This window comes from Erpetoichthys calabaricus, unplaced genomic scaffold, assembly GCF_900747795.2.
Source record: "Erpetoichthys calabaricus unplaced genomic scaffold, fErpCal1.3, whole genome shotgun sequence".
Taxonomy (NCBI): domain Eukaryota; kingdom Metazoa; phylum Chordata; class Cladistia; order Polypteriformes; family Polypteridae; genus Erpetoichthys; species Erpetoichthys calabaricus.
In genome coordinates this window covers 4,652-22,762 of record NW_026261624.1, presented here as the reverse complement: position 1 = coordinate 22,762, position 18,111 = coordinate 4,652, and the positions used below count along the sequence as shown (strand labels likewise).

Sequence of the window (18,111 nt, the reverse complement as noted above, 5' to 3'; positions counted from 1 at the left end):
TCGCGGAACAGTGGACCAGTTCTATACCCTTAGCAGGGTCCTGGAGGGTGCATGGGAGTTTGCTCAACCAGTCTACATGTGTTTTGTGGACTTGGATAAGGCATTCGACTGTGTCCCTCGGGGAATCCTGTGGGGGGTACTCCGAGAGTATGGGGTACCGGCCCCCCTGATAAGGGCTGTTCGGTCCCTGTACGATCGGTGCCAGAGCTTGGTCCGCATTGCCGGCAGTAAGTCGAACCCGTTTCCAGTGAGAGTTGGACTCCGCCAGGGCTGCCCTTTGTCACCGATTCTGTTCTTAACTTTTATGGACAGAATTTCTAGGCGCAGCCAGGGCGTTGAGGGGGTCCGGTTTGGTGGGCTCAGGATTGGGTCACTGCTTTTTGCAGATGATGTTGTCCTGTTTGCTTTATCAGGCCGTGATCTTCAGCTCTCTCTGGATCGGTTCGCAGCCGAGTGTGAAGCGGCTGGGATGAGAATCAGCACCTCCAAATCTGAGACCATGGTCCTCAGCCGGAAAAGGGTGGAGTGCCCTCTCAGGGTTGGGAGCGAGATCCTGCCCCAAGTGGAGGAGTTCAAGTATCTCGGGGTTTTGTTCACGAGTGAGGGAAGAATGGAGCGTGAGATCGACAGGCGGATCGGTGCGGCATCCGCAGTAATGCGGGCGCTGCATCGGTCTGTCGTGGTGAAAAAGGAGCTGAGCCATAAGGCAAAGCTCTCAATTTACCAGTCGATCTATGTTCCTACCCTCACCTATGGTCATGAGCTATGGGTAGTGACCGAAAGAACGAGATCGCGAATACAAGCGGCTGAAATGAGTTTCCTCCGCAGGGTGTCTGGGCTTTCCCTTAAAGATAGGGTGAGAAGCTCAGTCATCCGGGAGGGGCTCAGAGTAGAGCCGCTGCTCCTCCGCATCGAGAGGAGTCAGATGAGGTGGCTCGGGCATCTGATCAGGATGTCTCCTGGACGCCTCCCTGGTGAGGTGTTTCGGGCACGTCTAACCGGGAGGAGGCCCCGGGGAAGACCCAGGACACGTTGGAGGGACTATGTCTCTCAACTGGCCTGGGATCGCCTTGAGATTCTCCCGGAAGAGCTAGAAGAAGTGGCCGGGGAGAGGGAAGTCTGGGCATCTCTGCTCAAGCTGCTGCCCCCGCGACCCGACGTCGGATAAACGGGAGACAATGGATGGATGGATGGATTAATTTTATTTAACTTGACTCCTCTGCCTGTTTGCTTATTTGGGTCAAATCTTGCAACTGATTTGAAACCCACTTTTGGCGAAGCGAATTTCTTCAAATTTTTCATACCTGTTCAGTATTGATGACAATACAATAATCTGTCAAAACTGATGTAATTATGTAACAAATTTCGCCATAATCAATGGTTATGCGGTTCCAATTAGTGAACACACAACGATGATGGAGAGGGAATACAGCGCAACATAGGAGCATACGAGTGAGAGACGCGTCGGATCGCCCCCACTTGCCTCTTCCAGTGAGTGGAGTGGATGAATACACGGGCCGACTTTACTTGTCTATCCTTGTGAAGGAGGAGCCTTGATGATCACGGTGAGGAAGTACTGGCGTACGCCGGACGTTCTGTCGTCAATATTATTTTTTCGCAGCGACCGAGCTCTAATCCCATAAGAGCCTGAACAGAAAAATAGAGACCAAAATATAATTCTTTTTAATATTCAAATAATTCTGCAGAGAAGATATGTTATGTAATACCTTTAAAGAAGCTTCCCATTCATGAAAAATGATTAAAGAAAAATTATTTGCAAAATACTCTGTAAGCAATAAGATCACCGCATACATAAACTCTTATTTTAAATTTCTTTTTGATAGTGTTGACTCTACTTAATCTATACATTTTGAAACTATAAGAGTGTGTGTTTTCAGGGACGTCTTGCTTTGCTTATTATTCTTTTTTAAATACTGTTGAAGCCACTACTTGAACTGTGTTAATAACAATAACAACAGAAATAATAATGACAGTTTTTCCACACTGCATTTCTAAAACCATACCAGGTATATAAAATACCGAAAATCTGTTACTGGTACGGCGAGTCAATGAGAGAGACGGACAGCGGGCTTGGACCACAGGCGCATCTTCAAAAAAGAATTGAAAAAATATTTATGGGCTGCAAATATATATATCTACCACAAGAGGGCGACAAGATGGCAATTTTGCCTTTTGTTGTTTATCATCATCATTTACATTTACTCTCGTTTCTTTTTCATTTGATATATATATATATATATATTCTCTTTTATTTTCTAATAATTATCTTAATATATTATTATTATTATTATTATTAAAAGTAAGCAGTTGGTGTCTGTTCTTTCTTCCAGTAAAGGACGCAAAGCAGCTTTTCTTTTGATGAAGCTAAGAGGTGAGATTTGAGCCCACTGCCTCTTTGGTCCTGGCTGGTGGTCTGGTGCTGAGTTGCTTCTCGGACCCCCGTTACACTGGAGCTGCAACACTTTTAAGAACCAATCTGTCTGACGCTGCAAATAAAAGAGAGAGTAATGCTTACCATCATTCTTCCGGACCCCCTTCGACTCGTGATCAATTGCAAGGCCGGCTGTTTGTCGGGGGGGTCATTCTGTCAAAGCCTTAGCCCTGCGCCACCATACCTGAGCTAAAGCCGCTTAAAGACTCCTCTTAGATGATGCATTCAGAGCCGGCCAGCAGGGTGTTTTAGTTAATGAATTTCTTTATTATTTTGATATCTCTGCCAGACCACAGTTACTCACCCACAGATGCCAGCCCCCCATTCAAGTTTGCTCCTTAAAATTTATTGCACAGGTTTAGCCTCCTTAAGAACGTCGTGCAGAGCCAGCCCTAGACAATTTCAGACCCGAAGCAAACTGATACTGAGGGCCGGCCTGACCCCTGCAGCTAGGGGGGTCCAGGGTAGAGCTCCGGCCGCCAAGCGATTTCCTGCATTCTTAGCTGCAGAAATGCATTTTCCCGGCATCTGCAACCATCACTTTTTGACAATTTCCGTTTGACACTGACAACCGTAACCGTAACACACTGACAGAAGCCAAATTTGCAGGCTGTCAGCGCAGACTGCCGCCTTTTTGGGTAGCGAAGAATTCATCTTTCGCTGCTTTTTCTTTGTTTTTGAGCACCTGATTTATATTTCTTTAGCGGTGGAACTGAAGACATTTGGAATACAATAATTTCAAACTGTGCAAATTCGGCAAGGCCTAACTACTATCTACAAGACCTTCTTTCTAACAAAATGGAAATATATTTAAATGAAGGAAAGTGATGGCTTTATGAAGGGAAGGGCCCCTTTGATGCTCTGTGGAGAATGCAGTGCGTAGGAGGGGCCCTGACTGAAGCGTAAGTGGCCACCTACTGAGGACAGAGGCACAGATGAGCCGTGGAGGAGGCAACAGGCGCGCGGGCCTGAGTGAAGCGTAATGAAGATTGGAGTGCCGAGTGGAGATGTCCACGTGGAGTAATTGGGTGATAGAATATGTTGTCCGTGAATTACATGTATAAAAAAATTAGTAATAGAGGTTGGAGTGAAGGAGTCTGTTGCTCCATTGGGCAGATGTCGAGTCTTCCTACTGGCACGCATTGTTTCACTTATTCGGATGTATGTGATGTGCATGGCAGACATGTCGTTTAGTTTTGAAGTAAGGTGTCTGTGTATTCTTTGCGTTACTAAGGAAGGCTTCTTTTTGGTAACGGAGCCGAGGCAGGGGTTTTAAATTTTGAGTTATAATAGTGATGGCGCTGTCCAGAAGACAGGGGTGTGTCAGTGGACGAGTCAAGCTGTTAGATCTCGAGTTGTGTTTTTGAAGATATTTTTCCAGATTCTAGTAAACCCTGTTCTGCTGTACAAGACGCTTAAGGTGGGTTTCTACCCACACTTCCCAATTTGGCATACGAGGGCAGATGCCGAGGTCACTTACTGACTTGAAAACTGTAGTTGATTTATTGTCACAAGGGGAGGCCAATCATCACGAACTGGGACTCCTCGATTGAGCTGAGGCACAACACGAAGTTGCTCTGCCTTCTTCGAGATGCCCTGGACTCGTTTCTGTTCAGGGTGCTTCGCTACGTTAGGAGCCTTAAATAACGGGACTGTTTCGAATGCTAATATGTCTAAGTGCCTGTTTCCCATCCATGAGACCCATTCAAATAAAACAATGTGTATAATGGCGCACGTTCATGATCAACCGTTATTAAAATAAAATACAGTTTTAAAGCCCCCTTTTTCGAGCTTTAGTGCCTTTGTTGTCCTGTAGCAGAGCGAACTAAATGTGATTTAGGTGATTTTGCAGCAGCAGTTAGGGCATTAATTGTATTGACGCCCTGCCCGGGGTTTGTTACCTGCCTTGCGCCCTGTGTTGGCTGGGATTGGCTCCAGCAGACCCCCGTGACCCTATAGTTAGGATATAACGGGTTGGAAAATGGATGGATGGATGTTACGTTTTCCGAGCCAGTGCCACGCACGCACTAGTGGTGTCGGTTCTAGGGCCAATGCCTCGTCTTAAACTACCGGTTACTGAGGCGCCTTCACGCACTCCGGGCAGAGGTGCAGTATCGACCCTCTAATGGCACAGGACGCTCATTACTATAGATATTAGTGCAGTTGCCGTTGTCACACAATTTTCTTTTCTTCTTCTGAATTTAAACAGCGTTACACCACAATATGTGTTTTTTGTTTGCCATGTTTGAATTATAAGCAATGCCTAGTGTTGCGTATTAGTTCTGTATGGCAGTTAATTCAACAGTACTTTTTACCATAAATCTTTTTTTTACAATTCTGCAATAATTTCTCCCTCTTTGAAAGTGTTTTTTCAAGCACTGTGCGTAGAGTACTGTACTGTTACGTAAGACTTCATTTTGCAGTTTGATAATTTCTTAATATTTCAATTTTTCAGTCTTTTAATAGGCCAGAGGACATTGGCCTGTGAACGCGCTGATGTCCCGTGACACTGTCCTGTACGTGCGTGTCAGTGGCCTGTAAAACGTAACAGTCCGGTACACATAATGCTCGAACCCCCTCTCTGATTTTTAGCTTCAGTTGTTCCCCCTCTGAGTGTTATTTCAGTTTGGGGTGGGGGGGGAATTTCCTGATTACAGTAATCCCTCCTCCATCGCGGGGGTTGCGTTCCAGAACCCCCCCGCGAAAAGTGAAAATCCGCGAACTAGAAACCATATGTTTATATGGTTATTTTTATATTGTCATGCTTGGGTCACAGATTTGCACAGAAACAGAGGAGGTTGTAGAGAGACAGGAACGTTATTCAAACACTGCAAACAAACATTTGTCTCTTTTTCAAAAGTTTAAAATGTGCTCCATGATAAGACAGAGATGACAGTTCCGTCTCACAATTAAAAGAATGCAAACATATCTTCCTCTTCAAAGGAGTGCGCGTCAGGAGCAGAGCATGTCAGAGAGATAGAGAAAAGCAAACAAATCAATAGGGCTGTTTGGGTTTTAAATATGCAAAGCACCGCGGCACAAAGCTGTTGAAGGCGGCAGCTCACACCACCTCCGTCAGGAGCAGAGAGAGAGAGAAAGAGAGAGAGAAAGAGAGAGAGAAAGAGAGAGAGAGAGAGAAAAACAAACAATCAAGAATCAATACGTGCCTTTTGAGCTTTTAAGTATGCGAAGCAGCGTGCAGCATGTCGCTTCACGAAGCAGCTGCACAGAAGGGAGCAACATGAAGATAATCTTTCACCATTTTTAGATGAGCGTCCGTATCGTCTAGGTGTGCGAACAGCCCCCCTGCTCAATCCCCCTACGTCAGAATCAGAGAAAGTCAGCGCAAGAGAGAGAGAGAGAAAAGTAAGTTGGGTTTCTTCTCAGCCATCTGCCAATAGCGTCCCTTGTATGAAATCAACTGGGCAAACCAACTGAGGAAGCATGTACCAGAAATTAAAAGACCCATTGTACGTAGAAATCCGCGAACCAGCAAAAAAATCAGCGATATATTTAAATATGCTTACATATAAAATCCGCGATAGAGTGAAGCCGCGAAAGGCGAAGCGCGATATAGCGAGGGATTACTGTAATCTGAAACATCTCCCTGAGTTGGCGTCCAGAAGGCATCCTGTCAGGTATCTTAACCACCTTGTCTGCGCTCCTCACCCCTTCACAAAGGCTGAGCCCAGACACCCAGAAACTCAATTCGTATCTGCGATCTAGTGCTTCGGTCAATACGCACAGTTCATGGCCATAGGTGACAGTAGAAACTTAAATCGATCGATCATCAGTAGCTTCTCCACGACTGACTGGTATAAAGTCTTACCGATCCGCCAGTCGACCTCTTCTTACCTCACTTGTGAACAAGACCCTGAGGTATTTATACTCCTCCGCGGAAGAAAGTACCTCAGTCTCTTGTTCTCTGCTGTGACATTGCTAGCATACGATACTGGCCACCTGTCACTTACGGACTAGAAGAATATTAACGCGCCGATCAAACGGGTCGCAACAATGTGAAACAGGTGGAATACGTTGTAGTCGCTCGGCGCAAGCGTATTGCGGTGCGAACGGTGCGGAGGCGTCACGTGGTGAGTATAAACCGGGTTTAAGAAGACTGAAGAAGGATTATATCCCAATGCCGCTCAGTCATAGCACAACGTTCTTTAGGAGGCTAAACCTATGCAATAAACTTTAAGAAGCAACTTGAATGGGGGGCTGGCATCTGTGGGTGAGTACATGTGGTCTGGCAGAGAGATCACAATAATAAAGAAATTCATTAACTAAAACATTAGCATTAGCTATTGCAGAGCCTCAGCTTCCAAAACCGTAACATTACCAACACTTTCAACTGGCTTTTACACGTAGAAAGAGCGTCCAAATGACGTACAAGATTTGTCACGAATATTATTCCATCTCTGCCAAATCAATAAGTTATTGTTGTCCAGGATTTTCACAACAGTCCACCTTTCCTGGGATGTGCAAGCCAGTCCTGGTCTGCCTACCATCTTCTGGCAGCATCTAGTAAGTTAAAACAGCTTATCAGCTCTCCTAAATCATGGTGAAATTCTGAGTAGTTTCCTATATTAGAAAAATCGATTAAATGCTTTAATGCCTAACCTGCACAATGAGAACAAAAAGAACAATCCCAGCAACTCTGTGAAAATGTGATTGAAAAGAACAATTGAAGGAATGGAGAGAAGAAAATGCCCAAGTCACTGAATATCCCATTAAACCAGTCATTAGGAAATGGAAAGAATATGGCACAGCTGTAAATCTGCCTGGAGCAGGCAATCCACAAAAACGGAGTCATTGTACAAGAGGTAGACTAATGAGGAAGGCCACTAAGAGATTAATGATAACTCTGAAGGAAGTACAGCTTACAGAGACTGAGGTTGGACAGGCTGTGCAGACAAGTGTTGCCCTGTTACTTCACCAGTCCCGGCTTTATGGAAGAGTAGTATAGGGAAAGCCACTGGTAAAAAAATAAAAATGCCTTACTGTGATGATATTTTGGCACAGGATAATGACTGACTGGCCTACAAGCCAATTTAGACTTCCCAGAGCTGTCTTTTTACTTTCTCGTTTATGAAGTATAGGGAAAGTATTATAATCGTCCAAAGATTCGATGTCAAGATTTTGATGAATCTTGACATTTTAGACCTCCCTGACTGTCTTGTATATGAACTGGAGGGAAAGTATTGGACTTCTCTTATCGTGCTAAGTATCACAGTTCACTTGGGGTACCGATTTATTGGTGCGAATCCAAGAAAGCGGCTGCGGGTTGAGGGGAGGTGAGCGAGGCCCTCCTCACTCATGTGCCACCTCTGTTCGAGTTGCTCTACCTCTCGCCATGTGTTGGAGTGTAGGCCTCTGCTTAGCTAGTGATACCTGTTTGTTCAATAGATGTTATCATCTACAGATTGTTAAGGAGTAGTGTTTGACATTTTTAAGAAAGAGATTAGAGCTGCGTGTGTTTTAGAGTGTAGCTGCTGATTGCCAGAGACATCACGCCCTTGGCTAGAGAAAATAAATATATTTTAGTCCTTGTTGATTATGCTACATGATATCATGAAGCTGTCCCTCTGCATACAGCTGCTACAAAAGCAATCATACAGGAATTGGTAGGGGTCTTTGTGAGATCCGTCATCCCTAAAGAAGTCCTAACAGACCAGGGAATGACTTTCACCACGGAGACATTCAGGGAAACGGCTAAGTTACTCCGGATGAAGCATTTAAAAACCTCAGTACACCATCCTTAGAGAGGTTTGTAGAGAGGTTTAACTAGACACTACAACAAATGCTATGCAAGGTGGACAGTGACGATGAAAGGAACTGGGACCAGTATTTGTATTATTTGTCTATCAGGAAGTCTCCACAGGTTTTACACCTTTTGAATTATTATATGGGCGACAGCCCAGCGGCATATTGGACATTCTAAAAAAAGGTTGGTAGGAAAAGGCACTCCCCTCGACAAATATATCAGAATATATTGTGCAATTATGTGATAGATTTGGGATAATCCAGCCCATCCTTAAAGAACACACAGAAAAGATGCAAACAGCACAGGCCTGTAATTACGACTTTGGAATGTTTCTTCTGGAGTTCTGCCCAGGAAATTGTGTCATGGTCCTGACACCCATCTCCCATTCCAAGTTATTGGCTCATTACCAAGGTCCATACAAAGTGAAGGAAAGGAAGGGGCTTATTGACTATTATTTGAAACAGCAGACAAATACTGTATATCACGTGAACTTACTGAAACATGGAAGAATAGGGTCACTGGTCCCTCCTCTGGACAGCCTCATTCATTCTTTGCTCGGAAAACAGCACTTAACTTCAGGCCCAATTTGATGGCCAATTAATGACAGGAGCTGGAATCAGTTATCCTGTCTGTCTTAGGTGTCATAGAGGAACGTCACAGTTCCTGGTCCAGTCGTATTGTCTCGGTTCCTAAGCCTAAAGGAAAATGGGGGTTTTGCAATGACTTCTGTTGACTTAATCAGGTTTCACAATTTGACGCTCACGCTATGCCACAAGTGCACGACTTCCATGAGTAGCTTGGCAAGGAGAAATTCTTGACCACGCTTGACATGATGAAAGGGTCCTGGCAGGTTCCTTTAATGGACTCTGTCAAGGTGAAGACTGCATTTAGAATCCCTAGTGGACACTGGCAGTACCGTGTCCTTCCATTTGAGTTACACTGGGCGCCAGCAACCTTCCAGCGTCTGGTGAATAGAGTGCTTCGTCCCCATAATTCCTGTTATACTGCCAACCTGGATGACATTATCATCTATTCGAGCACATGGAAGAAACACCTACAGCAGGTCCAAGCCAGGCTGCATACATTAGGTAAGGGCGGTCATTGTATCAACACAAAGAAGTGTTTGTTGGGGTTGATCAAAGCCAGATATTTGGGCTACCTGGAGGGAAGTCGTGGCAAGTCTCGCCCTTAGAGAAACAGAATCATGTAGGATAATAAAGCTGTTCACACTGGAGCTCAAACTCATGAATTAATAAAAGGCCACATTCAGTCCATTCACTGTGGACAGCTCCGTCCATACCTGACACAGCTTGCAGTACTGGAGTTAACTCTTCCCACTCCCCTGAAGTCCTAACCTATGGGCTGCTGTGATATTGAGAGAAGCCTTCAGAAGAAGGCTCAGTGATAGCAAATTACCACCATGAAGAAAAGTTGGTTTGGTGGAGTTTATTATTATTATTATTATTATTATTATTATTAATCAATTTTATTTAACTTGACTCCTCTGCCTGTTTGCTTATTTGGGTCAAATCTTGCAACTGATTTTAAACCCACTTTTGGCGAAGCGAATTTCTTCAAATTTTTCATACCTGTTCAGTATTGATGACAATAGAATAATCTCACAAAACTGATGTAATTATGTAACAAATTTTGCCATAATCAATGGTTATGCGCTTCCAATTAGCAAACACACAACGATGACGGAGAGATAATACAATGCGACATAGGAGCATACGAGTGATCACCCCCACTTACCCCTTCCAGTAAGTGGAGTGGGTGAATACACGGGCCGAATTTACTTGTCTATCCTTGTGAAGGAGGAGCCTTGATGATCACGGTGAGGAAGTATTGGCGTACACCTGATGTTCTGTCGTCGATATTATTTTTTCGCAGCGACCGAGCGCTAATCCCATAAGAGCCTGAACAGAAAAATAGAGACCAAAATATAATTCTTTTTAGTATTCAACTAATTCTGCAGAGAAGATATGTTATGTAATACCTTTAAAGAAGCTTCCCATTCATGAAAAATGATTAAAGAAAAATTATTTGCAAAATACTCTGTAAGCAATAAAATCACCGCATACATAAACTCTTATTTTAAATTTCTTTTTGATAGTGTTGACTCTACTTCATCTATACATTTTGAAACTATAAAAGTGTGTGTTTTCAGGGACGTCTTGCTTTGCTTATTATTCTTTTTTAAATACTGTTGAAGTCACTACTTGAACTGTGTTAATAACAATAACAACAGAAATAATAATGACAGTTTTTCCACACTAAATTTCTAAAACCATACCAGGTATATAAAATACCGAAAATCTGTTACTGGTACGGCGAGTCAATGAGAGAGACGGACAGCGGGCTTGGACCACAGACGAATCTTCAAAAGAAATGGAAAAATATTTATGGACTGCAAATATATATATCTACCACAAGAGGGCGACAAAAACTGCAATTTTATATATCTCCCACAAGAGGGCGACAAGATGGCAATTTTGCCTTTTGTTGTTTATCATCATCATTTACATTTAATCTCGTTTCTTTTTCATTTTCTATATATATATATTCTCTTTTATTTTCTAATAATTATCTTAATATATTATTATTAAAAGTAAGCAGTTGGTGTCTGTTCTTTCTTCCAATAAAGGACGCAAAGCAGTTTTTTTTCTTTTGATGAAGCTAAGAGGTGAGATTTGAGCCCACTGCCTCTTTGGTCCTGGCTGGTGGTCTGGTGCTGAGCTGCTTCTCGGACCCCCGTTACACTGGAGCTGCAACACTTTTAAGAACCAATATGTCTTTGTCATACAAGCCAAAAGGCTGATGGAGTCTTCCAGTTGTGGGTCATTTTGCAGCAGTTTTTGGGAGTTATGCTAAGGAACTCCTTTCACGACACATGACTTGATTTAGTATAAGCAAGTGAGATTAAGAGGTGACATTACTGAAGTATTAAAATCAGGGTAATCGGCTGTTAATTATAAGAACTATAGTAACAAAAAGAGCAAAAATTATGTCTGGTTCACTCAAAAAGACCAAGCAGGCTGAGGAGAGCTGCATACGAATCCTTTTCAGACAGTCAAGTACTTTTTAAAAGTCACCTTCATCTAACGCTTCTAAGAAAGTAATCTCTATGAATCCAACTGCACTAATGTCCAGATCAGTCCTGAAGCTTCATAAATATTTACATGGATAAAAAAGTTGAGTCCACATACATTTCAGAAAGTATTTCTTCACATAGGCAACAAAGACAACATGTACATATTTTGACATTAATTTGCCTAAAAATGTAACTGAAAATTAGATAGATAGATAGATACTTTATTAATCCCAAGGGGAAATTCACATACTCCAGCAGCACCTTACTGGTACAAAAAACAATATTAAATTAAAGATTGATAGTAATGCAGGTAAAAACAGACAATAACTTTATATAATGTTAACGTTTACCCCCCCCGGGTGGAATTGAAGTGTCGCATAGTTTGGGGGAGGAACGATCTTCTCAGTCTGTCAGTGCAGCAGGACAGTGACAGCAGTCTGTCGCTGAAGCTGCTCTTCTGTCTGGAGATGACACTGTTTAGTGGATGCAGTGGATTTTCCATAATTGATAGGAGCCTGCTGAGCGTCCGTCACTCTGCCACAGATGTCAAACTGTCTAGCTCCATGCCAACAAACACGCCAGTTTGTCCAGGCGTGAGGCGTCTTTCTTCTTAATGCTGTCTCCCCAGCACACCACCGCGTAGAAGAGGGTGCTCGCCACAACCGTCTGATAGAACATCTGCAGCATCTTATTGCAGATGTTGAAGGATGCCAGCCTTCTAAGGAAGTATAACCGGCTCTGTCCTGTCTTACACAAAGCATCAGTATTGGCAGTCCAGTCTAATTTATCATCCAGCTGCACTCCCAGGTATTTATAGGTCTGTACCATCTGCACACAGTCACCTCTGATGATCACGGGGTCCATGAGGGGTCTGGACCTCCTAAAATCCACCACCAGCTCTTTGGTTTTGCTGGTGTTCTGGTGTAGGTGGTTTGAGTCGCACCATTTAACAAAGTCATTGATTAGGTCCCTATACTCCTCTTCCTGCCCACTCCTGATGCAGTCCACGATAGCAGTGTCATCAGCGAACCTTTGCATGTGGCAGGACTTCGAGTTGTGTTGGAAGTCCGATGCATATAGGCTGAACAGGATCAGAGAAAGTACAGTCCCTTGTGGCGCTCCTGTGTTGCTGACCACAATGTCAGACGTGCAGTTTATAATTAATTATAAATTATATTAATTAATTAATTAATAGTTTTAATTAGTATAGTGCAGACCTGAAAATTTCTACTCAAGATTATTTTTAGTAAAATATTAGTAAGAACCTGGACGTAAATGGTCTGAGTAACCTTATTGTGTTAAAACATCTTCTTATTTACTTGTGATCATGATAAGTAGCTAGTTTGTGAACATGGGTTGACTTCTTCTACAGCTCGCTGAAAGAATTTTTTTTTCTTCAGTGTAGATTAATGTCCACCAGTTGATTTTATTGCTGTGCACAACGCTCTGGTCAGGTTGAGGAACATGCACTGGTACAGTTCGTTCCTGCACACACCACAAAACAAAACAGCTTGGCATCCTGGTTGGCAACCCACCAGGCAGACACGTGTCCAGTCCCACCTTCCAGAAATGACCATCTATCTGCTGCAGCCAGGTGTTATGTGGGTATCCTCCTGGCTTGGTCCAGCCATTCGGGTCCTCAACAATGAGAATCCTGCAAGCCAGATCACCCTTAGGGAATCGCGCCACATGGCCGTAGTGCCATAACTGATGCTCCCTTACAATGCAGGTAAGGTGCCTCAATTGGGACTCTGTGAGCAACCACTCATTTGACAAAGCACCCAAGGATTCTCCAAAAAGACACAGTACTGAAGGAACCCAGCCTTTGTCTCAGGTCACTGGATAGCGTCCATGTCTTGCAACCATATAGCAAAACAGGAAACACCAGGACTCTAAAAACTTGGACCTTCGTCCTTTTGCATAGATATCGGGGGCACCACACACCCCTTTCCAGTGACTACATGACAATCCATCCAATCTATCTACTCTTAACATGAAAGTCACTGCTGACATCCTAAATGAAACATCAGCACTGTCCTGCTTAGAGTGAACCAGGAGGTGAAGAGAAACTAGGACACTAAAATTCAAACAAAGAAATATACCTGTTAAGTTTCCAATTTTATCTGTAATTCAAGGTAACTAGGAGGTGCATTGTGTTGATCTTTATACCGTCGCACCAATAAGTCACAAGTCATGAACTCCTAGACCATACCCCTTAAGAACAGGTTACTGTATCGTAGCAGTAAAGCTACAAAATGGCGGTGCCCATGAAAAAAATATGACATTGAAAAGGATGCAAAAATAATTTAACAACCTCAAAATTTCCTCAAAAAGGAAATGACCTATAACCCCAAGGAGACACAGGAAAAATTAAATGCCAAGCATAACAACCACAAAACACTTCTGTTCCCTCTTGCTTTACCCCTGCAACATTGCAATCCTGCACTCTGTTATGGTTCCACTTAGGCAGGAGTATTTCTGATACGCTCAGCAGTTTACCCAGTAAGTGAGTGTCCCTAGATTTTCATATGTTTAGCTTTGTGTTTTCCTGTTGATTGTACAATAAAAAGCAATTGTTGAACTTCTATACCAAATCCATCATTTTCTGAATACTCAAGACATTTATTTTATTTCTAGGGTTCCAAGTTAATAAATGACCGACTTATCCTGGAATGGGACATTCCTGCCATGAATGGAATAATTCATATTATTGAGGGGCCTTTGAAAGCTCCACCTCCATCAGTAAGAGCTTTTCAGAAAAAATACCCACCGTTGTGCCTGTCTGAACTGATGACTTCATTTTTACTTCAATTGTAATATTTTTTACTTTGTATTTTGTAGATCTTGACCGTCTCTTCCCGCAAGACCCAGACATCAAACACCACAGTCATTTTCTCAGTTCTTCTTGTGTTTGTGTTGATTTCGATAGCTGGAGGGATGATCTACTGGTTGTTAAAACGCAGAAATAACGGTTTCCAGTTTCAGTATTTCAAGGTATGAGATCTTTTTCTTGCAGCAAAATTCTCTGAAATAAAAAGAGGCATAGAGGCAGGCTGGCATGTCAAAACCTTAGGTAGCATGAGGTTGAATGTTTGGAGGAGGAGAGGAGTGCATGAAAGTAGAAGAAGCCAAAACTGATTTACATGTCAGGATTGTGAGGTTCGCTCTTCATAACAGAGTGGGGAGCTTGATAACCCAGGATTGCTTTAGAAAAGAGCATCTGTTGCTCTCAGCTGAGAAGAATCGATTCAGGATGTTTGGGCATCTAGTTGATGATCTCCCATGGTAAATAGAATGGGCACAGGGAGAAGAGACCGGGATCAAATCTGTGCTAAATTGGAAGGATGTATGCACCATTTAGCTTTAGAATGTTTCAGTAAAGAGATCTTCCTGTTAGGTGGGTACTCTCATCTACAATGCCTGACTTCTGATCTCCAAAAACCCTTAACATAGCAAGTTGAAAGAAAAAAAAAATAAGACAAAATAAAGGGTACACAATATCAGAATTCTTATATATTATTCCCCAATATCTGGAATGATGCTTATACCGTACATTTCTCATCCAGGATAATGATGAAGATGAAGCCGTGTCCTCTGGTACAAGAAAGAACCTGGCAATGGTCTCAATCCCAAATCCCCTCTTTAGTGGCTTCAGTGTATTTGCAGATCCTTTTAATGTGAGTACTAACTAATATCTTTTTTTTCCCATGTGCTTTAACATCAATCCATTCATCCATTTTCCAAAACTGCCTAATCTAGTTCAATGTTCTGTGGGGAGCAGAGCTCACCCATACAGAATCAGGTGCAATGCCCAATTTAACACCTGTTTACGGTGCCAGTCCATCAAGGAGCAAATTGAGATAAATCTAAACTGTGTGCTTTAGGAGATGTGCTTGCAAACAGGAGTGTTGACAGGAAATGCTAGTACCATACAGGGCCGGGATGTGAACCTACGACTTTGGTACTGTGATGCAGCAGTAGGGTAGGGTAGCTGTGCTTCTTGCCCGCACACATTCTTCACACTTTCCTTTCTTCTCATCTACATTTCTTCAGGTATTTCTTTCCCTAGTTTCAGTGCCCAATGTAAGAAGAGATGTCTGTGTGTTGTGTCTCACCGATGACTGATTGATAACTAACAGAGGGAGACATCTGTTCCCAGAGATCTTGTGCTTTGTCTTTGCTCTGTCACATCTACACTAACTTGTTAATACAGAGGCAAGCTTGACATTCTGCTCATCTCCAATACTTTTCTGTTATTTCTCTTTTTTCCCCCCCAGGAAGCGGCAGATGTCGACAAACTCAGAAGCACAACACATCCTTGATTAACTGCCATGAGAGCCAATAGGATGACCTTCCTGATTGACAGTTTATTGTCACCTTATGCAAATTCTCTGGAATTTTTGACACCTTATTTGAATTGAAGCATACATGGAGAGAGAAACAATTCTCTGGTGTTGCAAATATTCTGTTCAGCTGGAGAGCATCAGGCTGAAATAGCAAGCACTACTTTATAGACTTTATGATTCATACTGTGAATTTTTTTTCTGCAGATGTTTTTATTATAAAGAAGTCAGAATTACCCTAAAAGTAAAAATAAAAATCAAATATACTGAAATAAAATTAGTCTAACGTGTCTGCTCTAATGTTTTGGACTGGGTTGTTGGATGTCACCATTTATGTTCTTCAACAAAGAGCACCACAGATGCGATGTTTGCTCTGAGAGTGTTGATGGAGAAGTATAGTGAAGGCCAGAAGGAGTTGCATTGAGTCTTTGTGGACCTGGAGAAAGCATATGACAGGGTGCCTCGAGAGGAGCTGTGGTATTGTATGAGGAAGTCGGGAGTGGCAGAGAAGTACGTAAGTGTGGTACAGGATATGTATGAGGGAAGTGTGACAGTGGTGAGGTCTGCAGTAGGAGTGACGGATACATTCAACATGGAGATGGGATAACATCAGGGATCAGCTGTGCCCTTTTCTTATTTGCAATGGTGATGGACAGGTTGACAGACGAGATTAGACAGGAGTCCCCGTGGACTATGATGTTTGCTGATGACATTGTGATCTGTAGTGAGAGTCGAGAGGTGGAGATATGCTGTAAAGAGGAGAGGAATGAAGATCAGTAGGAACAAGACAGAATACATGTGTGTAAATGAGAGGGAGGTCAGTGGAATGGTGAGGATGCAGGGAGTAGAGATGGTGAAGGTGGATGAGTTTAAATACTTGGGATCAACTTTACAGAGTAATGGGGATTGTGGAAGAGAGGTGAAAAAGAGAGTGCAGGCAGGGTGGAATGGGTGGAGAAGAGTGTCAGGAGTGATTTGTGACAGACGATATCAGCAAGAGTGAAAGGGAAGGTCTACAGGACGGTAGTGAGACCAGCTATGTTATATGGGTTGGAGACGGTGGCACTGACCAGAAAGCAGGAGACAGAGCTGGAGGTGGCAGAGTTTTGCACTGGGTGTGACGAGGATGGACAGGATTAGAAATAAGTACATTAGAGGGTCAGCTCAAGTTGGACGCGTTGGGAGACAAAGTCAGAGAGGCGAGATTGCATTGGTTTGGACATGTGCAGAGGAGAGATGCTGAGTATATTGGGAGAAGGGTGCTAAGGATAGATCTGCCAGGTAAGAAGAAAAGAGAAAGTGGAAGTGGTTTCCAAACTCGGAAGTGGGGACCCCCTGTGGCTGCAGGTTTTTGTTCCAACTAACTTCTCTTTATCATTGAACTCCTAGCCTAATTAAGTGAGCTATTGTTTCACAGTTGCTTGTTTGAAATTGTCATTATTATGATACAATGAAGGGACATGACTACACAGCAAAATAATAGGAAAGCAATAACAGAAAGTAAATCAGTTAAAGCTATAGCAAAAATACTCTGAAGGCAAGGTAAGACAACAAGAAAAGAGACCAGGGGCCTCATGTATAACTGTCCCCTTCGTCTGTCTTACCACTATGGGGAGCACAGCATTCAGTTGCTCTGCTTCCCAGCTCTGGAACTCACTACCATCTGAACTTAGAAATATTGAATCATTTTCACTTTTCAAATCTAAACTTAAAACTCATTTGTTTAAAACTTCTTTTTCTGATTTTAATTTTTGTATTTTAGTTTTGTTTATAATCTGTATTTTATCTATTGTTCGGTGTCCTTGAGTGTTTAGAAAGGCGCCAACAAATAAATAAAATATATTTTTGTAACAGGTGTCTTGTCACACTCACAGGAAATCTAACTTAGACACCATTAAAATTTCCGACTACGCCACCCAGTTTTATTAAGAGACTGGGAACTCTTGAAATTTACTGATGATATCACACAGGTTTCTTTAAATTGGGCAGTGAGTAAACACACAATGAAAGACACAACAGTAATTTCAGAAAAAGTAACAGTAACTTCTATTACACAAGACAATATAAAGTACATTGAAAAGATAAACGAACATAACAAAATTTAAAAATATCAGGAACAAATTTCCTTTTTTTAAAAGGAAAACACACAGTCCACACTCTAAGAGTCCATCAAAAACAAGAATTGGAGGATACAACCTTTAGTGGTGCAGAGTCCAGTTTGCGCACTGTTACCCCAATCATTAATTGTCCAACTGTCCACCGATGCACTCTGTTCACCAGACACTTGTTTCCCAACAGAAGTTTTGTCAAATCGTGGAATCCCTTTCAGCGTCTAATCCTCCTTCTTTTTCTTCACTCTGGGCTCCTTGTGTTGCTGTGACCTAGGCACGCCTCACTTCTCGTCCGCCAGCTTTGCTCGGTCCTTTCATGCAGCTTCCCTCTCTCGCTGGACCCACAC

General features: G+C 42.7%; 1 protein-coding gene across 1 annotated transcript in view; it reads left to right on the top strand.

Annotated features, from left to right (window-relative positions):
* Positions 1-15,705, top strand: part of LOC114643056 (stabilin-1-like) — a 42,696-nt gene extending 26,991 nt beyond the window's left edge. The window contains exons 2-5 of the mRNA XM_051922022.1: positions 13,948-14,052; positions 14,152-14,304; positions 14,877-14,987; positions 15,588-15,705. Coding sequence (XP_051777982.1) covers positions 13,999-14,052; positions 14,152-14,304; positions 14,877-14,987; positions 15,588-15,632 — 363 coding nt within the window. The 5' untranslated portion in view covers positions 13,948-13,998 and the 3' untranslated portion in view covers positions 15,633-15,705. The remainder of the gene's footprint in view (positions 1-13,947; positions 14,053-14,151; positions 14,305-14,876; positions 14,988-15,587) is intronic.
* The last annotated feature ends 2,406 nt before the right edge of the window (positions 15,706-18,111 follow it).